The following is a 23651-nucleotide window of genomic DNA, read 5'->3' as shown; positions in this document are numbered from 1 at the left end:
AGCAAGTAAATTTGTTTTTATTTTTTGATTGAATGGAGTTTGTGCTTCAAAATACATTTAAAAATGCGTCTGATGAATTTGTCCTATATATTTTGAACAAAAATAGCATTTAAAAATAACATTTCATATTCCATAGCCTTGTGAGTCTATCATAAGCATTCATGAAAATAAATGTAAAGATATCGGCTCTACTAAAATGGCAGATATCGACAGAAATGAAATGTGATCATATTTAAGTTTAAGTTTCAGGAGCTGGTTTCGATGTTAATGGTGAGGGAGGGGGGAAGGTGTGTTGCAGGTGAGAGCAATAAAGTAGACCACGTGACCCGGCCACTTTATAACGAGCCGCGGAAGTGCGCGGGGGCAGCAGGTGAAGACGCACTCGGACCACAGGCACGTCAGGCGAGCGTGCCCGCACGCCCCCCCTCCCTCACCCCCTCCATCCAATATGTACGTGAGCTACCTGCAGCTGGACAAGGACCCCCCCATGTACCACCAGAACCCCGTCAGCAGACACCCGGGCCTGGGCCTCAGCCCGCAGAACTTCCCGGTGCCAGGCCCGGCCCAGTACTCGGACTTCGCGGGCTACCATCATCACCACCACCACCACCCGCCATCCCACGGCCTCGGAGCGGACCCCCACCAGGCCCAGCAGAGCGTGCCGGGCGGGGCCGGGGGCGGCTGGAGCCCGGCTTACCCGCCCCCTCCTCTCCCTCACCCGGCTCAGCCCGCCCGGGACGACTGGGCGGCGCACCATTACGCGGCCGCGGCTGCCGCCGCCGCCGCCGTGGCCGGGCCCCCGGGCAGCACCGTGGCCGCAGCCGCCGGGGGCCCCAACCTCGGCTACAGTCCTGCGGAGTTTGGCGGACAGCCGCCGCCGCTTTTGGCCGCAACCTCGCTGAACGCGCCTGTCGGCCAAGGCTCGGCCGGCTCCCCGCAGAGGAGGAGCGCCTACGAGTGGATTCGACGCGCCTCCACGCCGCACGCCAACCCCAGTAAGGCCAATCAAACACGCCCAAAAAGAAGAACCATCTTCATCATTGTCATTGTCGACACTGTTGGCGGTAGTCTGACAACAATAATTTATTATTATTATTATTATTATTATTATTATTATTATTATTATTATTATTATTATTATTATTATTATTATTATTGTTATTATTCAAATAAGTAGCTCATATATTTATTTATAGCTATATAGTTAAAAAACGGGGATTGATATTTACTTGAAAAAATCTCGTAAATTACTTGAAAAAAACTAGTAAAGTTTTTTCACATCACAAATTTAATTAAACTTCTTATCAAATTTACTTAGAATTTCTGAGTGCAACAACTTCTCAAAACTTTTTCAAGTAAATATCACTCCCCATTTTTTCAGTGTATATATTTAACTATAGTGACAAGATTAACTATAGTCAACACATTAACAATAAAATCATAATTATGATAATAATTAAATTGTGACTTTTATCTCTATGATGTAGCTATTACCTGTTATAATTATACTGCAGGTAATAGCTATACATATAGAGAAAAAAGTCACAATTTAATTATATTTGCAAATATATTTGCACTCTTATGTTATTTAGTCTTACATTATTCAACGACAGTAATTAAGTCATATAATTATCAGCATATCTTACATGAAAAGGTTGTCATCAATCGAGGCTAAGAATAAATTAATCTTTCAGGAAAGAGAATGACTATGTTTTATGATGATTCATGTGTGTCGATAGTAATAATAATAATAATAATAATAATAATAATAATAATAATAATAATAATAATAACACTATTATCATTTTTAAGTATTATTATATTATTATTATATAGTAATATTTTTATATTACCTTCTGATAATAATACTAATACTACTACTACTACTACTAATAATAATAATAGCACTATATTATTATTATTATTATTAGTAGTAGTAGTAGTAGTAGTAGTAGTAGTAGTAGTGCTATTATCATTTTATTGTTATTATTATTATTATTATTATTATTATTATTATTATTATTATTATTATTGACTAATATGGTGAAATTATGCAATTTTTTGTCATTTGATGACATGAAATGTGTGTGAGTTAGTGTGAGCGAGCGAGAGAGAGAGAAAGAAAGAAAGAGAGACCCCTATATGAGCATGGAGGCGAGGTGCTGATTGTGTTTGTTTTCTTGTGACTTTTTAACAAGAGTGTTGATTTTGAGCCAGTAAGTGTCACTGTGTGTGTTTAGCGTTAATTGTCAATCATGGCGTGCTAATGACAAGCTAACGCGTAGCAGATGGACTGTATGCTGGCTAAAGGAACACGAACAGGAAGTGAACTTCATGAACGCTAAAATGCTAAAAAGCTCATAGGAAGTAGACAGAAGTGACTTCCAGAGTGCTATACGCTAAAGGCTAAATGGAAGTTGATGCACTTGACTGAATGCTAAGCATGAAATAGACACAAGTGACTTCCTAAGTGCTAATGCAAATGCTAAGTAAGAGGAGATTGATAGGAATTAATTCACGATTGACAGTCGTGGCTTACTCAGTTTTATATAAGAAAAGAGAAGGAGAAGTGGACAAGAGTGACCTTTTGACAAGAGGACAAGAGCAAGTCGACAGAAATGACGTCCTGAGTGCTAAACAGGAAATAGATGGGAGTGACTTCATGGGTGCTAAATTCACAAGTGCTAAACTGGAAGTAGACAGGTGTGAATTCTTGAATGTCAAATACTAACAGGAAGCATGCGCTTGCAGACGGGAAGACGCGGACGAAGGACAAGTACCGGGTGGTCTACACGGACCACCAGCGTCTGGAGCTGGAGAAGGAATTCCACTACAGCAAGTACATCACCATTCGCAGGAAGGCGGAGCTCGCCAGCGCCCTCAGCCTATCAGAGCGACAGGTGAGGCCATTCATGTTAAAACTGCTGGCAACAAAAGGGAGCACAACCCTTACAAGTTCGGAGGAGTGATTAGGTAGCAGGTGTGTTCAATTACCCATTTGTATTGGTGGCCTCCAGGTGAAGATCTGGTTCCAGAACCGGCGTGCCAAAGAGCGCAAGATCAGCAAGAAGAAGCAACAGCAGCAGCCCGCCTCGTCGTCATCCAGCAGCGTCGCCATGGTGACAAGCAGTAGCAGCGGTCTGGTGTCTCCATCCGGCCTGGTGTCGCCGTCCTCGCTGCCCATCAGCATCAAAGAAGAGTTTTGAACTCGCTCATGTGTTCCTTCTTCTGACCTCTTTCGTCGGTTCCAGCAACGTTGACGTGGTGACGACATGCAGGAACCATGACCAAAAACTAGGAAGACGACAGGACACTGCAACAAAAACAACAGGCGACATTAGCGTGTTGATGCTAATAAGCAGTGGGGCAAACATTTAGCTTAATCACCAAGCAAGCTAATGACAAACTGATATCGGACTAAACAGATAGCGTGTTGATGTTCTGAGACTGTGGGACTAGAAGCGGAACGCATTTCAACTCAACTTTATGTATGTGGCTAGAAGTTAGTCACATTAGCATGTCAATGGTATTCAATGTTGAGACAAGTGGTTAGCAACATTAGCACGCTAATATCATTCAACCACAAGACTCAGGACACAAGTTTAGCTACATTAGCATACTGATGGTATTAAACAATTGGACTATCATTTAGCAACTTTAGCATGCTAATGTAATCCTGATGTTGGATTCGCTAGCGATTAGCTACATTTATATGTTGATGCTACTCAATAGTACTTACCATATGACATTCTGATGTTGGACTGGCAGTAAGCTACATTATCATGCTGATTCTATTGAACTAGCATACTAATGACATATGTTAGACTAGCATTATGATGCTATGCAACTGTGGGACTCGAAGTGGATGACATCTTAAGTCAACTTTATTGCTAATACTATATTGGTGGGAAAAGAGGTTAACAACATTAGTTGATGCTGTCAAACTTTGGCACTATACAGTTATCCACATTAGCATGCTAATGCTACCCAACTATGGACTGGCTGTTAGCAACATTAGCGTTTGAAGACAAACATGCATTTTTAGAAGCACTTGTGTGTTATTTATAGGCCCCGCCTTCTTGCATGTTTTCTTGTGTTTTCATTTGATCATCAACCCTTCCTGATTGGTCCCCGTGTTGGCGTCAACCCATTTGGCTTTGTGAAAGGTCGCCATTAATCAAAGGGCGGCTTAGGCTCGGATGCCAAACTTGTAAATCGTTTTCATTTTCTTCAGCTCGTTCGTATCATAAGTAAAACTAACAAAGTATGCTCTTCAGGATTTTTTTTTCCTTGTTCTTTTCATTTTTCAATTTGCGGCAACACACACACACACAAGGCAGACATTAAACCATCGAAACAAAAAGTCAAGATAGCCTCTCATCTCTCATTACACACTCATACACTTGCACACGCACACCATCAGTTATTGTGAGGTTTAACGATATGACAAGAGGCAAAATGGAGCAAAGGACAAAGGTCTTAAACACACACGCACATCCAGAGCGCATACACACAAGGCCTGTTGAGGTGTGGTGTCCGAAGAGCAAACACAATGAAGGATCCTGCTATCAGTTTGTGTATGTCTGCCCGAGATGAACAGCCATCTTGATTTGCGGCCTTGTTCGTGTGTTTGTAATTGGACAGTTGTGCGTACGTGGCAGCATGAAGGTTTGATCGGGGCTTGCCGTGGGTGGCATTTGGATGTTGTCCTTACACCGGCTAAACAGGCTAACAAGGTGGGCGGAGCTTCCCCTGCCTGCCATAAAGTTTTATTGAGGATGACGACAATAAAAGTTTTTTTTTTTTCACCACGGAGACGCATGAATGTTTACCTGGCTGATTTTTTTTTTCAGACTCTCTCTCATATGCGCGCGGACACACAAACGCATCAAGACAAAATGGCTGCCTTCATGCTGTCTTCGCTTCGTCTAATTGGTCGTTTCGCCAATCCAAGATGGCGACTGCGTGTATGTGTAAATGTGTGTGCGCGTGTGACCTTTGTCCAGGTGATATCTCGCCCCCGATCGGCATTTAGCTCTTAAGTGTCATCTGTCCCACGGACAGACGCCATCTCATCTTTTGGACGTTAGCACTGCGCACACGATTGGTCGCTGCCATTATAGTGAGCCTTTGCAAACACAACAAGAAATCATAATTCAAGAGTCATCAATGTGTTATATTTTCTTGCATTATACACTCTATGACATACACTTTATGAAATAATTACGTCCATTTTATTATGTCTAAATACATGCATTATATATTTAGACACTTTCCATCACGCTATGGAGTACAGATGTTATCAATAAACATTTATGATGCATTTGTACACATTTAATATACGTTATGGGCAAATTCGTATTCATTTAGTAAATATGTATACACAGTTTGTTCTTTATACACATTTATGACAGTACACACAATTATATTGAAACATATTTATGGCACATACAAATTCAGACACATTTATTATATATTCAAATACATTCATGGTATCTTAAAATACATTTCTATCACTATACACAATTTTGACATATTTCTATACATTTATACACATTATGGACACAGTTATATACAGTACATTGATACATCATGCTGTACGTACTTTTTAGTACATATTTATGACATATTGATACATATTTGACATTTGTAAAAAGGCTTTTTTTTATTTATTTATGCAGTAATAACATTTATGACATATTAATAGACATTTACACACATTATGGACATTTCTATGTATTTGTGACATAGTTATGCACATTTATGACACATGTATTCACTTTCAGGTCATATTTAAACACATATTTATGACATGAATGCACATTTACGACATACTTACATGCATTTAGGACATATTCATACACATTTATGACATGTTGTTTACGACACATTTATGACACATTTACAACATAGTTGCTATGATTATCATTAATATAACACTATGTGCGTGTGATATCACGGCATCTTTGCTACCAGGTTTACCGAGCGTACACAAGCCGAAAAGGAGAGAAAACGAAGCATAAATTTGATGAGAAAGAAAAAGAAAGTGAGCGCAAACAAAATGTCCTCCACGATGAGGACACGCCCACACGCTTGTAAAAGTTAATCATTGACACACTGTACAGTCACAACTTTTATGGCTGCTGCTGCTGATGAATCTCATATCGGCTATGGGAAAAAGTGACTTCCCGCATGAGGGTTAACAACATCAGGAAGTACTTTTAATGTGATACAAATAATAATAACAATAATAATTATTCTTTCTAAATATATATAATAGTAATACAGTTGTATATTTGCAAGCAGTGGCCTAAGCTTAAAGTTTACATTAGTAGGAATACGTATTTAATTTACTGTAGGAATAACATGTTAATATGTATGATTAACATATTTAACATGTACTGCCTTTAATCTGTATGTATGAATATGTATGCATGTATGTATGTATGTATGTATGTACAATGTGTATGTAAGTATGACTAGTATGTTTATTTACTGTGTTGCACGAGTACGCACTAGTCACTTGTGTTGTTATACACTGTATGTTGACCGTAAGTAGAACAGAAGAGTGTTGTCGCCCCCTGTTGAAGGTCGTCCTCACTACAGTGACACTAACAATGTTGATGAAGCAATAGTGATTAAAATTACCAATAAAACATAGTTGTTTTTTTTATTCCTAAAGAGTATTCTTGACATTATTGTAACGTATCCCACCTGTGAATCGTGGCGTCAACTATATCAAGCTATTATGTTGCATTTATGAAATAATTTAACTATTACAGGGAACACAATATTGATTCCTGCATGTTAGAAAAGCCTTAAAAAGGGTTTGGTTGAACCTTACTTAAAAAATAAAAATAATGTATTTGAATCCTTGTAATCATGAAATTGAAATCAGGGCTGTCACACCACACCCATGAAGATGCGTGGAATCTAGGAGCGTAAAAAAAAAAAAAAGTCAAGTGAAAATTCACTTTTAATATATTAAAACGAATAATTACTATGGACGTTTAATTTCGACTGCAGAAATTCCAAGGGAAGAAAGAGGAGTACATTCAAAAGCAATTACTGTACAAGGTTAACTCGCACCTCCTACAAGTAGGTGGCGGTAATGCGACACCAACAGAAGAAGAAGCGGAATAAGCTGCTGATGGCGGAGGTCGCGGAGATCAGCTGACTCGAATCCTCCGTCGGCCCGGCAGTCATCCTTCAGTCCTTCCTTCCTCGGCGGCTTTTGTTCTTTTCAAAGGACCACATAACACTTGTCCTTGTCGTGTGTGACTGCAGAGCGCGAAAGGATGCCGTCGTTGCTCTTCTGCGGCCCCAAGATGGCCGCGTGCGGCATCGTTATCAGCATCTGGGGCGTTATCATGTTGGTGAGAGAACTCATCTCCCGATTGTTATTATTTTTATTTGTGGTGGTAAATGTGACGGCGACGAAGGTCGCGGCCGTTTCGCGAGCGCAGTTTGGCGACAAGAACGCTGTGCCGACGTTCGATTCCAGACTGTCACACAACACAACAAATAAGAAATAATCACGTTTGTTGTGTTGTGACAGTCTGATGTCGAACACAACAAATAAGAAGAAACAATCACAATGTTGGTGTTCCTGATTAAATCGACGCTTAACGGTGACAGAAAGAATACGAATAAGGGTATTGAGTGGCGGAATATTTTTTCCCGTGATCACGTGACTTTTCAGAATAGGAAGTGCCAGAATTAAAGCACAAATAGAAAAACGCTTCAGCGTCAATAAAATATGCGTTGAGCTTGTTTACAATTATGAGGTGGATGAAAACATTGTGTTAATAACTACGTCGTGGATAGCACATTGGGGCATTTTGTTGACAGTCTTAAATAACGTGACTGGAACATTTAAATAGAAATACGTTTTCAAATTGTTTACACGTCTAAATATTGGTGAAAGAAATACAATTTTGTTGAAATTGCAATGTCATTAAAACATTCTGTTGACAATTTGGAGTAGTTCCTTCAAGCGTTTGTTCATTTATGGCTTTTTGTTGTGGCAGGCGATGCTGGGAATCTTCTTCAGCGCCAAGTCAGCCGTGCTTATCGAGGACGTCCCATTTACCGAGGAGGACATCCGCAACGAGTCAGTGCTGCAGTTTTTCTTTCACCTTGCCGCTCTTGTACTATTTATACAGTGATACATGTCTTATTTGCATCTGTCTTAGCAATAAGTGTAGAATTTAGAAAGGTGGAAGATGTAGGAAAGTTGTTTCCCCTTCCAAAATGAAGTGACCTCATTGCGTCTGTCTTCCTGCAGTCAACACCCTCCTCAGAACATCTACAGTCTGTACAGCCAAGTGGGCATCAACTGTTTCATCGCGGCTGCTGTCTATGTGGCGGTGGGCGCTGTGTCGCTGTGTCAGGTTCGACTCAACAAGCGACAGGAGTACATGGTGACCTAAGATGGCCGTCCCCGCTCCCCTGCGGCGGCCCATTGGCTGGAGGAAGGAAGCCGCGTAATTTATTTCACGTTGAAACGTTTTGTGCTCATGTTGTCATTCCTCTGTTGTGACCTTGTCAACATTCCTTTCTGCAAGTCGGGTCAAGTGTGCATGTCAAAATAAAAGTTGTGTGAATGTCAAAATAAAAGTTGCATGGATGTGGTTTTATGTGGGAGTAAAATTGACAAAAGATTATTTGGCACTAAATTATTTTGGGAAAACAGTGGTGGTGATATTGAGACTGGGCCCAACTTGGTCATTTCCACTTAGGGGTGTACTCACTTTTGTTGCCAGCGGTATCGACAGTGTCCATGTGTAGGCTTAACTTGAGGGCAGAATAAATTTACACTGTATACAAGATATACGGATTACTGTACAATAGAAAAGCAATGTATGGAATGCTGTTTGCTGGATGACATTCAAATATTCAACATTTAATCTGTCTAGCGAGACCCTCAAATGTAGCAAACAATCCAAATCAGAGTAATTAATTTGGAAAAAAATATTCACAGCAAAGATTTGTAAAAATAGTTTTGAAGTCTAGTTGGAGTGGAAAAAGGAAAGTCATGTTATGACACTCTGCTGCCCCCCTCAGGACACGAAAGTCACTGCTAAAGGTTCCCCAGGACCGGCTGGTGTCAATTTGAGTAATGGAGTTGCTTTAATTCAGAGTCCAATTTAATAGAGCTTCTTTTTTTTTATTCGTTTTTATGTTGACAGTTAATCTAATTATTATTCACATCAATGCATGACAAGACACACATAGTTTAAGGTTCTCGCAGATGTCACGGCTTGGACTGAACCAGAGTGTGCAGACTTTGGGCCACCTGATCAACGGACATGTTGTCCAGAGAGACGCTGTGCTCCTTCCCCAAATCTGTCAGTAAACACACCAACATGGACAGCGTCAATGCACTTTTTGCGCCCAAACTTCAAGGTTGAACAGACTCATCAGCGCGTCAACTTTAGGACTTGGCAAAAACAAAAGTCACATTGAAATTGACGTCAGTCAGGATTTGATGTCTATTATTGATGCACGTGTTTTAGGAGCAAAGTAATATCTCGAGTAGAAATATTTGAAGATACTGAATGTTGCAAAATGTCAGCCAAAAGCTTAAGTTCAAAAGAGGTTGCAAGTTATTATTGTTGTTAATTTTAGTCAGAGCGTCATGAATGAGTGATGCGTATGCATGTTCAGAATCAGTCCCCAAATCACTACAAAGGGATTTTTAGGTGTGAGGATATAAAACTACCTATATCAAGTAATCCCAAACTAATTTTCTTTCCAACGATGTCTTGCTGCGACTTACCGTAACGGGCCCACAGCCGGGCCTCCACTCCGGAACATTCTCGGACCAGGATGGGGAAGTTTGCGTTGGCCCGCTTCAGGTCCACGTAGTGCTGCTCCACAAAATCTCTGAAAAGGAGCATCAATGTAAAGAGAAAGCACAAACACTAGCAAGTTGGAGGCACAATAGAATAAAGATAGATGAGTACTCACTAATCGTGGCAGCATTTTTAAATATTAAAAAATGAAAAAAAAAAAAAAAAAAACTACCACTAGTATGTTTGACCAGCCTTATAGTGTTTTATTCTTGAACTATTATCGATTTACTCCCATGAGCTTTCCAAGACCAACAGGTGCAAGTTTTAGCAGGACCCGGTGCAAAATCAAAATAGTTGAATAGTTATAGGTGTCAATGAATTGATTAACTTCTAGCGGAAATTCTCTTCACATGTCCAGCTTCAATATAAAGATTCAACACATTTGACATGATAAAAAGTAGACTGCACTCAATTTTAGAAGACAAGCTTGAGACGTATCTGTACAAAAGAATGACATTTTCTAAATATCGTCATCCTCTTTAAAAATAAAAAAATAAAAAAAAATAAAAAAAGAGTGGCCTAAATCTTATTTCGACAAAAATTAATAAGAGTATTCGGTTGCTTATTCGTGTTTTCGGGAAAATATAAAAATAAAAACATGACTTCGGCCATCAGAGGGTGACGAGGTTTTAGTTACGGCACTGCAGGAAAAAAAAAAAGTGTAACATTTAAGAGTGAAATAATGACATTTAGGCTATTTCTATTAAACGGGTAAAATAAGTGATGGTTGGGTCGACTTGGACGTTAGCATTTAGCAGGGGCTAGCTGCTAAATGCTAGCAGGTCGGCAAGGACTGCGGAACTTTGACCATAATGTCTCCGTGTTAACGTTCCCGGCGGCATATTTGAGGGGCTTACCTGGCCCCTTTGCTGGCGGCGGACGTTTGGCAGATGTGAATTCGGATTTCACGGAGATTTTTGCCCAAAGCGGAGCCGAGACCTCGGACTACGGAGGCCGCCATCTTGGTTTGTTGTAGTGATATTTAGGGAGGAGTGAGCCCAGTTTTCAGCCTGGCAGGATTAAGATTAAGCCCCGATTTAGTCTGAACAGGAATTTTATTTAAACGCACAAACAAGTTATTTAACGTTGTAAAATGACAACTAGAGACTGATTGCATCAAACGCTCGCAGACTGGGCTGTGTGGTTACGATTCAAATCATATTCCCACTGAGTCTAATCCACAGGTCTCAAACTCCAGTCCTCGAGGGCAGAGAGATGCACACCCTTAACACAATCACAATTGTACAAATACTGGTTCATGCTTCCAATTGGTTGTGATTGAATGGAATTCATCATGTCATTGACTTAACCAGGAAGACTTGAGACTTTGCTTTATTGGACTCACACAAATAAGCATGACAAACATGGTCCACTCTCCAGACAGAAAAGCAACAAAAACACAAACAATGCGTCCTACAAGGCGCCATGTTTTCGACGGCGTCCGGGCCTCTGCTGCTTCTCGTTCAGAAGCTGTTGGATGCGTTTGTTTTGCGTCCGCTCCCGGACAGGCGGCACCCGGGGCACAAAGTGGCTCTGCGGGCCCCTTGACCCGTCCAATCCCACAATGCCGTAGGAAACCTCGCCCCCCAAGTCCTTCCCCATCTTCGGAGACGTCGGTGGAAAGGAAGATGAACGTCCAGCAGCGGCGGCAGCGGCAGCGGCCGCGGCGGGTTTCCTCCCGCTGGGGGTGATGACATCGTCGGATGTCCTTAGGGATGGCCTGAGTGATGTTTGACCGGTGGCGGTTACCGTGGTAACAGATGTTAACATAGCAACAGTGGGCGTGGGTTCCGTGAGGAAAAATGGCGGCACGGACGTAGGAGTGACGCGCTTGGCGCCATCCTGGGAGGCTGAATACTCGTCATCGTAATCCACGTAAATAAAGTCGGTGGTGCTGGGGGGCGGAGTCACTGTCCAAGCACTGCTGGTGGGGGAGGGGCTTGGCTGCGTTGTCACTGTGGTGGACACACTAAAAAAACAAACAAAAAGAGCACTATAAACATGTACAAACAAGCATTAGCCTCTCGTGTCTGTTTTATGATCACAAAATTAGAAATTGTGTGACAAACGGTAGGGACGCTAACCATGACGCTTCTAACGATGCTAACGTGACATTAACAACAAAACTAGCCTTGACGCTACAACAATGCTACATTACATACATACATAACTGTAATAACAACAATCCTTATTATAGCCTATGTAATGCTAACAACAATGGTACACTGAAGCAAAGAAAATGCTAACATGGTATAGCAACAATGTTGATTGATGCCAGCTTAACAACGATGATACAACGAAGATAAAAATGTTAACCGTATGAACAAGCATGAACATGTATGAACAATCACAAACACTAATGAACACTTAGGAGGGTCATTTTATGATAATTTGATTAATAACCTTAATGACATACCTCATTTCCTTTTGAAAATCAATCAATTTGTCTGATATGAAGATTTGATTCATTGGCAGATGTGATCATTCAAATGCTAATGATTGTTTCCAAGAACAAAAAAAGGGCAGTAAAGTACTTGTACTTTTAATATCAAAACGTCTTTATCGCTAAGAAAAAACAACAACAACAAAAAACATGTTTTACAAATTTCTTAATCGCTATTGATTGAATTACAGTATATGGAAATGACCCTGAATAAACATGTATAAAACACACATATGAAGGTAGTTGCGGATCACCTGAAGTTGCTGCAGGACTTGCAGCACATTTGCCTGTAGTTGGCGTTGGCGCAGTTGCGACTGAGCGACTCCATTCGACAAAACGCCGAGCGGTCACCACGGCAACGCTGCCCTGAAGGAACAATATCATCAGCTGTCACGACAGCATAGTGGAAAGGAAAAGGAAGTCTGCGGTACTTGAGGTGATCTTAGCAAGTGGGACGTCCGTACTGGATCTGGACAACCATTTGACCGTGAAGTTCTTCGGGTCGCCTGCACCAGAAAAACAAAAATTGGCATCCACTTGGGTCCTTTCATGGATGGAGCTATGTCTGTGCCAATTGAATTTGAAATACAATTTCTAACAAAATAAAAATAAAAATAAAAATAAAACAGTCAATTTTCAGAAAAAAAAAAAAGCCTAAAAAAATTCAACATATCAAAAAAAAAACTCTGCTACTTTGGAAAATTTGACTCAATTAAAAGTAATCCTCCAAGTATTTAATGAAAAAAAAAAAATACTGAAAAATTGAGCCACACGCAATGCATGCTTACTGCCACACGGTGGCGCTCGACATGTGCGGTTGGTGATGGGCGGGACCATGCTGCAGTTCCCCGAAGATCCTTCCGGCCTGACGCAGGCCACCTGTCGCTCCTGCGTGCCGTTGCCGCAGGTGACGGAACACTGCAACACAGAAGTTGCATCACTGCCACCCATGAACCTGCAAACAACTCCAGCCCCTATCCCATCCCCCCTTACCGGTGTCCAGGGCCCGGCCCGCCACACCGCCGGGCACAGGAAGCGGTTGCAGGGCTGCTTGGCGTCCGGCCGGCGGTCTTGGCATAGATCGCTGTTGACGGAAAGCCGCCTCCCGCCGACGGAGACCAGCTGGCAGCCCACCCAGCGACGCTGCCACCCGCTTTGTCCACAGGAGGCGCTGCAGGCCTCCCAGCCACCGGTCATCCAGCTGGTTGGATGGGAGCAGGAAGTGCTCAGTGTGTACACAACGGGGCTCACCGAGTATTACTATGATGATGGGATGTCACAAAGTAACTCTGAAGACCGGCTGAGTGTTAACGTTATGACTGATGTCACTGTCACGGCCAGGTGGGTGTTGTGCAATACCGTGAAAAGCATATAACCGTGGTGACCATTCAAGTGTTGCATGTGACCGCCTGATGTGACCCTGATGGCTGGTAGTGTTACTGTCCGAGGTAACTCAAGTGATCATTTGAGTGTTGGTTTTACGGTGACGACTGTCTGATGTTACCATGGTGTCCATTTGAGCGTTACTGTGACAAATGCCGGAGGTTATAACGGCTGGTTGTTACCAAGATTCTTACAAAACAGTTGCGACATTTGAGTGTTACCTTGGCAATTGTCTGACAATACCGTGGTGACCATTTGAGTGTGTGATGTCACATTGGTGACCAGTAGTGTTCGGTGACGACTGTCCAACGTTACCATAGTAATCATGTGATTGTTACCATAATGACCAATAGAAACTGTCTGACATTACCATGGTAACCATTTGAGAGTTGAGTATTTCCAAGACTAGTGTCTGACATTAGCGTGGTGTGGGTTTTGGGTGTTGCCGTGATGACCAGTTGAGTGTTATCAGTGTTTGATGTTACTATTTGCCTGTTACCACGATGACCAGTAAAGTATTCCTGTTACGACCGTCTGCTGTTACCGTGGCGGGCTGCAGACGTCGAGGTTGCAGCTGCGCGTGATGGCTCTCGGTTTGCTGATGTTGGAGCAGAACGTTCTCTGAACCATCTCACCGTCGGCCTTCCGCCGACATCCGAAGCGGGTGTACTGTTTCCCTGGCGACCGGAGGAGGAAGAGGAGGAGGAGGAGTCAACCGGTGTTCCGTTTCCACGACAACTGGGCGGCGTCATACCTCCTCCGCACGACTTGGAGCACACAGACCACTGCTTGAGTGCCCACACGTAAAAGATGGCATCCTCCTGCACCAGGTTGGACTCCAGCGAAGAACGCAGGTGGTCCTGGATCACGTACTTGTAGGACACTGTCACCTTGGCGTCGCCATGGGAGCGGAGCTGACAGAGAGATTGTCATGCTTCTCACATCAGACTTTTTTTTTTTTGTCTCACAAGAAAAAAGTTTGATTCTAGCCTTTCCCATTCTTTAGTAATCAGCGGTAGAAATGCATTGGTTTCATCAAAATCACAGCTTTCTGATGGGAAGTTGAGCGCTCACCATGAGGACCACGGCATACTTGAGCGGCCCCTTGGTCTGCACCACCTCCCGCTCCTCATTGTGCGTGTACTGCCAAGCCACGCCCATCTCCACCAGCATGCGCGACTCCGGCTCCATATCTTCGTCATTCAGGAACAGTCGCCCACTCTCCTGATTCTTCACCGCTAGACAACCGAGAAAGCAAGGGTGGTCAGGGTGATGGGCTATGCGGGTCGGCTCGAGATACAGTGGTGCCCCCTACCGAGAACATGAGGTGTCCTTGTGAACTCCTGCACCAGGAGATGTCGTGCCCCTTGAGGAATCTCCAGGATCTTCAGGTAACCTAAACCACAGGCGACAAGTAATCAAGTCAGAGGACACCAACTCCCCGGGGGGCTTGAAACAAAAGTGGCTGTCGGGCCCTCAGCCGCATCGGCTGAAGTTTCCCCCATGACCTGTTTTGTTGGCACTGCGACTGAAGTTTCCTTTCACCACACGGCAGCGCGAGTGATCTCCACCGCACACCCCGCAGCGGTCCTCTTGGCGGTCCGACGCAATCTCGCCGTCACAGCCCACGTGCTGCAAGGAGGCGATGAAAAGATGCAATAGGACAGTAAGCAATGATAGAAGGACCACAGAAATGAGACGGGACAAGGAGGAAAGGAGACGAGTAGAGAGAGCAGACCCTAACAAGGAGGCACGTCTTACTCGCCTAATGAAATGATAAACATACGTATGAGATGAGACGAGATAAAGACCTCACACTCTCCTCGCACGCACACGCTGTGGGCGTCATTGTAGGAGCACAGCGTCCCATCATGCACCGCTCTCTTCATGGAAACCAGCTCCCCCGTCTCGTTGGAGCGGCAGAACAGATTGCATCGCTCGTCAGCTGGTGGAACGCATATGTGGAGTGAGACAAAAGCGAATGAGACATTCAGCATGAGTGAGATATGTGGACACATGGGGAGTGAGAGCGGGTGAGATATTGTGGCCCTTGTGGGTAAGAGATCGTAAGCGAAACAGGTTAAGTGAGACATTTAGTGTGAGACATTTTCCGTGAGCCAGCGTCCCCGTGAAGCCAAGTCCTGTCTGAACTTCCACGTGTCCGTGGTTTCCAAGAGATGACTTGCAACCAAAAGAACATTCCCAGATGACTTGAACATGTGGTGCGCACACACAGACAGGCAAGCTCATCATATTGTGTGCGTGTGTGAGGGGGTGCACGTGTGTGTAGTTACGGTCAGCGTGTTCGACAGGCAGCCAGTGATGTTTTTTTCCCTCGTATTCAAAAATATCATCCCAGGCGCTACACTGCTCTGCCCTGAAAGACACCACATGTCAAGTCAGTACGAGTCATTCCAGGACATTCCTGGCAAGCTATTAAAGGTCTTGAAATATAAGGCCAAGTCATTGCAAGTCGCTCAAAGTCATCACAAGTCATTCCAAGTTCCTACAAGTCGTTCTAAGTCATTTCAATCCATTTCAGGTCATTCCAAGTCATTAAGTTATTTCAGTTTATTCCAAGTCACTCCAAGTCAGCAAGTCACAACAGTCATTAGCTCATTCCAATTCATTCAGGTCTTACAAGTCATTCCAAGTCACTAGTTGTTATTAAATCATTCTAGTCCTCAGCTCATTTTGATTCATCAAGTTATTCCGAGTTGTCCCATCCAGACATCGTAATTCCAGGGCATTCCAAGTTTTGGTTAATCATTTCAGTCAGTTGGTCATTCTAAATCATCCAATCATCCAAGTCAATCCAGACATCAAGTCATTCCACATCATTCCAGTCTTTTGGCCAATTTATGTCCCCAAGTCTTTTCAGGTCAATGAGTCAATTGCAACTGTACAGTTCATGTCTTTTCAAAGACAACCGGATCAGTTGTTCCAGATTTCTTTTTCTGAGACAAGAACAGCACAGTTGTGATCGAGTCAATACGCTGAGTAGTCACAGACAGTCATCATATCAATTCATTCACTTATCGATCCATCATTTCATTCCATATAGGAGTTTGGCGTCTTACTGACCTGAAGTCATACATCGGGGGACACTGATGCTGTTGGTTGCACAGTTGAAACTCGAAACTGTTTCCGAAGCAGGTCCGCCCCCCGTTGGCCGGCCTGCAAACAGCAAGAGTAAGCGTTTGTTATCCACTTGTGCATTTTTGTGTATCGATGGGCCGCTCACTCACCGTGGGCTGTCACAGTTCCTGGAGCGGATCCGTACACCGCCTCTGCAGGTCCTGGAGCAGTCAGTGTAGGCACTCCATGAACTCCAGCCGCCATCTTGTCTCAGGAGGTGGACCGTTAGCGTGATGCAGAAGCCTTTGAAGCAGTGCTGAGGAAGATGGAGACATGCACCATGGAGACGGACTCATTCAGAGCATCGGTGAACAGTGGTGGCGACATGGCGCTCACCATGCCAGGTCCACATGGCGTCCCGTCCAGAGGCGGACCTTTCGTGGCTATGCAGAACAAAGGATTGTTGTAGTCGCTGCACCACAGCTGCTGGCAAGGCTGCGGGTTGGGATACTGACAAGAACATCAAACAGTGTGTGGATCAATACCTTACAAATAAAGAGACCCGCACAAGTGTTCTTCATAAAGAGACAAAAGTGGATGGTAGAGAGGACACTGCCTCAACAACCACAACAAAAATACTACGATGACCACAACCTTACCAAACAACAACAATAAGTAAGCAAATATCAACAGAACATCAGCAATGTTGACAATAACAACCAAAACAAAGGCAATAGCAACAACTACAGGGACAACAAGAAGTTCAACAAGCAACAGCTTCAACAACAATGACCACAACAACGACAACAGCACCTTCTTGAAGTCAACAGAGACATGGGCAAAGGTGAAAGTAAGACTTACAGCAGTACAACTTCCGTGTCCTGGACCGAAGTCAAAGCTGCACTGCTGCTCCATGGAGTACTCGAACCCTGGCAAAAGGGGTGGAGTTGGCCAGTCGGGGCTGAATGGGTCATCTCGGAGACAGTCGTATGTGCTAACCAGGGAAACACAAATATTCATGACACAGGGATGGGGCAGAAAGTGGACAAGAAGGGGACAGCAAGTGACCAGACTGGACAGCAAAGAGGCAGGATAAGCGTAGAAAGGCTACTGAAAATGTAAAGACAGAAAAGGGACAATAAGTGGACAAGTGGGTAGGAAGGGGACAGGAAATGACATGAAGTGGACAGTAGGTTGGGGGAAAGATAGTGGACAGGAAAATGGACTAGAAAATGGACAGGAAATAAGGAAGTAGTAGATAGGAAGCAGACGGAGTGGATAAATGTACAGCGAGTTGACGAAGACAAGAACGGGAGAAGAAGGGGACTATAAGTGGGGATGCAGTGGACACTGGACAGAAAATGGAGTGTAAGTGGTAGAAGGTTAACAGGAAATGGAGGGTAAGTGAACAGAAAGAGTACAAAAAGTGGACATTTAACGAGAAGGGGACCAGAAGGGACAGACAGTGGGCATGAGGTCTACAGGAAGGGGACAGTAAGGTAAGAGCAGGGAAAGTGTAAGGTAAATGTGGTGGGTTCTTACTGTAGATACTTCTGCAACTCACTCCAACTGCATCTGGACCAGTGGTAGCGGTAGAACGTGGCCTCCACTCGTGGCGACATGATGCTACCCAGGAACACGTCATCGTCGCAGTCGTTGGCCTCGCCGTCATGCTCCATACCCAATCTGAGCGGGGACATGTGGTTAATGCTAACAGTAGCAAGGGCTAATATTTTTGTGGTTGCATGTTTGTGTGCCTCACACATGTCCAATTTCGTGAGCTGCGACGAAGGCTGATGAGAAACCGTCCTCGAAGACCAGAACGCAGCTTTGGTGCATTTTACACATTCCTGTGACCGGAGCGTAGCCTGCACAGAGCACAATTATTGCTGGCGTATTAGCGCTATGCTAGTAGTGCTCAGATTCATAGTACAAGTGGTAACACTAGCATCAGTCATACTAGCATTAGCATTGTGTTAGTAGTAGTTTTAGTATTAGAATACCCATTAGTATTGTATTGGCATTAGCATGATGTCATATTAGGAGAGTAGTCTGGCCCTAGCATTGGTACCCTGCATGCCCGAGGGTCCAAACTCTCGTCTGGTCAGGTAGACCAGGTGGTCATGCTGCTGGTTGGGGTTCTGCTCTCTCTGCTGGATGTACGACCAGCCGCAGACGTTCTCCAGGCTTTTCTGGGCGTTGCCCACCGAGATGAGCTCCTGGGACTGGAGGAGAAACTTGTGAGTATCACAACTATTGATGACTAACGATATTTGAGCTGGGGAATGTTTGTGGTACCTTAGCTGCAGACAGCATGATTATTCGCACTAGAACAATGTTGATGTTGGCACCAAGGGACTGATCTTGGTAAATCTCGTTAACCTGCAACACATGAATCCGAACTCTGAAGGTAGGATCTGCTTCAACTTTCCATATTCTTCTCAACTATTAAGACTCCACTTTGTGTTCGTGAGACTGGATTCGACTTGACTAGACTTGAAACGTAACTTCACAGGTCTTGCCTTTTGACCATTTGCTATGATGCAGAATAGAATACAGAGTTGACTGAAGCAAATATCATAGAGGGAACTCACAACATTATTTCATTTAGATTCAATCGTTATGTTTATGATCAAATCATAAAAAAGAGAGAGCTAATGGTAACATGCAAGCTTAGCAATTGAAAGATAAGGGACACAACAACCACGACATCAAATTTCATTCGTTACAATGAAATCCACAGACGTGTAAATTATGTTAACCTCACAGCTCACCAATAGCTCATCAAACAAGAATTAAACTTGACTTTTTTTTTTAAATTTGGTGGGCACATTTGACCTGCTTGGTTTCTGCCAAAGCAACTTGGGACTTGCTTGAAAATTAAAGGTTAAGACTTGATACATAATTATAACTTGCACTTATGTAACTTACTCCCACCTCTGGTGCATCCACTTACGATGTTCATCAGGGTGAGAAGATATTTCTGGACATGTTGCTGTCCGCGGAAAAGAAGAACAGAATAATCCACAGCTAGCAAGACCTGCGGAGGGACGGGGATGAGTGCTGTGACTGGATGGAAAGGATCATATGACTTCCTTTACCTCCATGTTGAACATATCTGCCTCTTCGATGTAGCGCCTCCGCCGCCAACCTGAGCCACTCTTGGACCTCAGCAGATCTGAGGAACCTAAGAGAGGTCCTGAAGACACCGTAAAGGTCTTCAGTGAATTTTAACAGATGTCATTGTGGGATTTGATAACTATGAACAACAATTCTTCTGACCTCGTAAGAAGTCAGCGGTTTGATTGACTCCCTGTTGTTTTGACTTGATAATAGCGGACGATGGATAGACAATGTGTGGTTCTCCTCCTTCGTTGTCCTCATTGTCGCCCTGGCCTCCCAGCCTCCACCGATACAATGGCTCGATGAAAAATTCCTCCTTACTCGTTCGGATCATCCCAGCCTGCGGGTACACACAAAATCTAATCACTTCCTGAGGATCTACTGGAGATCTACTGAGTGTTTGCTGAGAATCTACTGAGGGTTTACTGAAAGATATGAAAGTCTGATGAAGATCTATTGTTTACTGAAGATACAGTTCATTACAGAACATCCTCTGATGATCTCTAGTATATTTACCGAAGACCTACTGGCGACCTCCAAAAGATACAATGTTTACTGAAGATCTACTCAGGATTTACTGAAATGGTACAGAAAATCTACTGACTGCTTACTGAATTTCTACTGTAGCTTTACTGGAGATCAACAGATTTACTGAAGGCCTACAGAATATCTAATGAAGATCAACTGAGGACTTACTGGAGATCTCCATAAGATATAGCGTCGACCTACTGAAGATCTACTAAGAGTTTACTGAAAGTCTACTGTTGATACTGCATGTTTACTACAAATCAAGAAAATATCTACTGAGGTTTTACCGAAAGTCTACTGAAGATCTGCTAAGTGTTTGGTTAATATCTACATAATATCTATTCAGGCTCTACGGAAGATCTACTCTGTATCTACGTATGATCTAATGTATATTCATTCTATCTAATAACGAGCTACGAAGGACCTAATGCATGTCTCCTGGGGGCGTCTACTGCGGCTCTACTGAATTTCTACTGAGGGACTAACGGGGTTCTACCAAGTGTCGCCTGGGGGTCTAGAAATAATCTAGAGCAGATGCAGTGAATGTACGGTTGTGGCTGGTGGAGAACAGAGCAGGAGAGGTGTTGTGAGCAACAGGAAGTTTGCATATAAGACGTGTTTCAAAATAAGAGGGAGTATGAGTAAACATGAAGAGAAATCCTTCCCGTGCGAGTGTTTGTGCAGCTCATTCCTTTCAACAAGTCTCATCTTTCCACGACATCTGGATCCCATCACAGCAGCACTCCATGCAGTCAGACGTTGAAAAAGTCTCAGTGCACTGCCAGTGCAGCCAGTGTGCACGTGGCTGCTGCTTTTTTTTTTTACAGCGTTTGCACTCTATCTCGCCTCTCTCATTCCATACATCTTACAGATATCTGAGATTCTGACTACATTGTTTCCCAATTTTTTTGAGGCAAGGAACACACAAAATATATTGGAGGGACGCAAACAATATAGTGGAGGTTACTGTTCACTGAAATAATGATGATCTCGACTTAATTTTCTCACCAATGTACTTTATGTAAAATTTGGGCTTGTTGGTCGAACGCTTTGCGATTTTCTTTTGTCTTAATGACAACAGGTGGCTGTATACAGGTTCATTGCAACTTCTGCCATCTAGTGGAAGAGCATTTCAAGTAGATGACCAAATATACATTATCGGTCCTATACCTATATAAGGTATCATTTTTGGACTATTGAAGTGAAATTGGATAATTTCCCGCAACACACCTGATGATGACACACTGATGTGCTTGGGAACTGCTGCTTTACTCATCACATGTTTCTTTGTTCACACACAATCACAGCCGCTCACTAAGTTTGTCTCCAAAATCAACAGACGAGAAACAAAACAAACCCCAGATCAGTTCCATTCATCGAAAACGTCATGAGATACTACCTCATACTTTCCTACTTCATGTTTTCCCCTTTCACATCTCGCAACTTCATACTAGAGTCTTCATACTTTCTGATTCATTCTGTACTACAAAACAGCTTTTTACTTTCATACTTTGGTACTTCGTACTCTTCGACTTCATGCAATACTACTTGATACCATAATGCTTGATACTATGCTTGGTGTTATATCATCCTACGATACTAGCTATGCTTAGATCATATAAACATTATATTTGATAGTGCTTGTTCGTTTTCTTGTACACAGTACTTCGTATGCCAGGAACATAACAGTTAAGTAACAGAATGTCATTGATGCTAATATGCTACTGGTGTTGTAAACGAGTGTATGGTTGGAATTCCAATCAGCGTTTTTGAGAGGCGGCACCCACCAGTCCGTCACAGTTGCTAAGGGCAACGGCTGTGTCCTCCATGTTGGACACGCCCCCTGTGTAGAAGCAACCGGTCTCTCCAATTGGCTCTGAGCGCTTATTTCCCGACTCCTCCCACCACTCCATGGTGGCGTGCGGGGCCACCAGGCGGCGGTTGGCACGCAGCCACAGGTGCATCTCCTGCCCAAACACTGTCACGTTGTAGAACAGCTCCGAGTCCGGCTGTGACGTCCATGATGTCTCGCTCCAGGGGGCGTGTCTTTTAATGCGGGATGAGGAGTGGGCGGAGACCGACGCTGACAGGAAGTGGCCCCGCGAGTCGGTTCTGATTGGACGAACCACGCTGAACTCGGACAACACCTCATGGAGTAAATCTGAGAAAGACAATCCAACACCTCATTGATCAATTATGACTTCAAAAACGAAACACAACCCTTCACCTCATTAGTCAATGATCTCTTTTTTTTTTCAAATGACAAACACAATCAGTCACCTCATTGATAACTTTTCCAGCTGTCACAGAAAGACTTTCCAGCACATGATTTGCGGCATGGAAACTTGTTGGAAGGCTACGATGACTCCGTCTTGTTTCTTATTAGAGAAGATGGAAGACGCCACTGGTATGCCTGTGATAACTATTATTTATGGCGTCTGTGAACTTAAGCTATACTGCTAGATGGAAATTGATATTCGCTGAGTACTAAACAATATTTCTTCCGAGTGACTCCATGTCTTATCATTCTATCCTAATTATATACTGTATAATCTATTTGTTTTTAATTTAATGTATGCAACCTAACCTAAAGCTTCTATAAATAGTGTGAAGTAAAGATAAAAAAAAAAAAAATGTTGATTAAGTTTCCTCTACCGTCTTGTCAGATGTTTTAAGTTCAAGCAGGCTAAAATCGCAAGAGAATTTAACACACATTCACACTCCATAATGTTTTTACAGCTTTACATAGCTTTATATAACATAAACATTCAATCAATGCACAAATGTGCACTCTAGGTGAATGAATGAAGCACAGACTGTAAATAAAGTAAGTTGTATCATGCACATGATATATTTGCAGAACAGTTTCTATTCAGTACTTCCACTCTAATTACATTCAAAGTGCAGGCGTGAAGTTCAATCAGTGATAATATTAGTAGTACTACTGCCCGAGTCGAAGTATTTGTGGTTACCTGTGCTGAAGGTGCTGACGGCTGAGACGCGCACAAAAACAATAAACACCGCGCACACTAACAAGTCCATCTCGTCATGTCTTCACGGCTTCATATCTTCTTCATGTCCCGGCCACTGACTCTCACTGTGTGCGCGTGAGTGTGTGTGCGCACTCATGCAACACACAAGTCCTCCTGACTCCACCCACACACTCTGTTCCGTGTGTGTGTGTGTTGCTACGGGCCGGCGACGTCAAAGTCAGTGAGAAAGAAAACAGTAACATGATA

The 23651-nt window shown here is 43.3% G+C and overlaps 4 protein-coding genes across 5 annotated transcripts; 2 read left to right on the top strand and 2 right to left on the bottom strand.

Annotated features, from left to right (window-relative positions):
- Positions 1–448: 448 nt before the first annotated feature.
- cdx1b (caudal type homeobox 1 b) lies at positions 449–3383 on the top strand. Its single transcript, XM_077504976.1, has 3 exons — positions 449–995; positions 2752–2900; positions 3018–3383. Exons 1-3 carry the CDS (start codon positions 449–451, stop codon positions 3204–3206), a joined length of 885 nt encoding a protein of 294 aa, XP_077361102.1. The 3' UTR covers positions 3207–3383.
- A 3733-nt stretch (positions 3384–7116) lies between these two features.
- On the top strand, positions 7117–8619 carry LOC144005921 (ribonuclease kappa-B). The gene is made up of 3 exons (XM_077504412.1): positions 7117–7376; positions 8031–8113; positions 8288–8619. The coding sequence occupies exons 1-3, from the start codon at positions 7299–7301 to the stop codon at positions 8430–8432; spliced, it is 306 nt and encodes a 101-aa protein (XP_077360538.1). The 5' UTR covers positions 7117–7298; the 3' UTR covers positions 8433–8619.
- A 512-nt stretch (positions 8620–9131) lies between these two features.
- On the bottom strand, positions 9132–10879 carry ndufa2 (NADH:ubiquinone oxidoreductase subunit A2). Its single transcript, XM_077504413.1, has 3 exons — positions 10715–10879; positions 9782–9888; positions 9132–9348 (listed from the first exon to the last, which is right to left on the bottom strand). Exons 1-3 carry the CDS (start codon positions 10816–10818, stop codon positions 9257–9259), a joined length of 303 nt encoding a protein of 100 aa, XP_077360539.1. The 5' UTR covers positions 10819–10879; the 3' UTR covers positions 9132–9256.
- A 153-nt stretch (positions 10880–11032) lies between these two features.
- LOC144005909 (A disintegrin and metalloproteinase with thrombospondin motifs 2-like) lies at positions 11033–23529 on the bottom strand. 2 transcript variants are annotated; one of them, XM_077504390.1, is made up of 25 exons: positions 23385–23529; positions 22200–22573; positions 20044–20224; positions 19863–19960; positions 19718–19801; positions 19060–19143; positions 18833–18986; positions 18524–18629; positions 18304–18447; positions 17623–17755; positions 17158–17271; positions 16932–17077; positions 16768–16860; positions 15978–16060; positions 15495–15628; positions 15192–15315; positions 14999–15079; positions 14758–14921; positions 14438–14597; positions 14228–14360; positions 13294–13501; positions 13089–13218; positions 12732–12806; positions 12555–12666; positions 11033–11826 (listed from the first exon to the last, which is right to left on the bottom strand). In XM_077504390.1, exons 1-25 carry the CDS (start codon positions 23452–23454, stop codon positions 11271–11273), a joined length of 3741 nt encoding a protein of 1246 aa, XP_077360516.1. In that variant the 5' UTR covers positions 23455–23529; the 3' UTR covers positions 11033–11270. The 2 variants fall into 2 exon arrangements, with proteins under 2 accessions (XP_077360516.1, XP_077360517.1); XM_077504391.1 differs by having other exon boundaries at positions 12765–12806.
- Between the last annotated feature and the right edge of the window lie 122 nt (positions 23530–23651).

Source organism: Festucalex cinctus, chromosome 18 (genome assembly GCF_051991245.1).
Source record: "Festucalex cinctus isolate MCC-2025b chromosome 18, RoL_Fcin_1.0, whole genome shotgun sequence".
NCBI lineage: Eukaryota > Metazoa > Chordata > Actinopteri > Syngnathiformes > Syngnathidae > Festucalex > Festucalex cinctus.
This window is presented reverse-complemented; position numbering and strand designations above follow the sequence as displayed.

Coding starts and splice junctions, on each gene's coding strand:
- cdx1b (XM_077504976.1), top strand. CDS start 449: ATGTACGTGAGCTACCTGCAGCTGGACAAGGACCCCCCCATGTACCAC. Junction 996..2,751: donor CACGCCGCACGCCAACCCCA/GTAAGGCCAATC, acceptor ATGCGCTTGCAG/ACGGGAAGACGCGGACGAAG. Junction 2,901..3,017: donor TCAGCCTATCAGAGCGACAG/GTGAGGCCATTC, acceptor GGTGGCCTCCAG/GTGAAGATCTGGTTCCAGAA.
- LOC144005921 (XM_077504412.1), top strand. CDS start 7,299: ATGCCGTCGTTGCTCTTCTGCGGCCCCAAGATGGCCGCGTGCGGCATC. Junction 7,377..8,030: donor TCTGGGGCGTTATCATGTTG/GTGAGAGAACTC, acceptor TTGTTGTGGCAG/GCGATGCTGGGAATCTTCTT. Junction 8,114..8,287: donor GAGGAGGACATCCGCAACGA/GTCAGTGCTGCA, acceptor GTCTTCCTGCAG/TCAACACCCTCCTCAGAACA.
- ndufa2 (XM_077504413.1), bottom strand. CDS start 10,818: ATGGCGGCCTCCGTAGTCCGAGGTCTCGGCTCCGCTTTGGGCAAAAAT. Junction 9,889..10,714: donor GCCGCCAGCAAAGGGGCCAG/GTAAGCCCCTCA, acceptor GCTCCTTTTCAG/AGATTTTGTGGAGCAGCACT. Junction 9,349..9,781: donor CCGGCTGTGGGCCCGTTACG/GTAAGTCGCAGC, acceptor GTTTACTGACAG/ATTTGGGGAAGGAGCACAGC.
- LOC144005909 (XM_077504390.1), bottom strand. CDS start 23,454: ATGGACTTGTTAGTGTGCGCGGTGTTTATTGTTTTTGTGCGCGTCTCA. Junction 22,574..23,384: donor CGTCAGCACCTTCAGCACAG/GTAACCACAAAT, acceptor TGTCTTTCTCAG/ATTTACTCCATGAGGTGTTG. Junction 15,316..15,494: donor GCGTGCGAGGAGAGTGTGAG/GTCTTTATCTCG, acceptor GCCTCCTTGCAG/CACGTGGGCTGTGACGGCGA.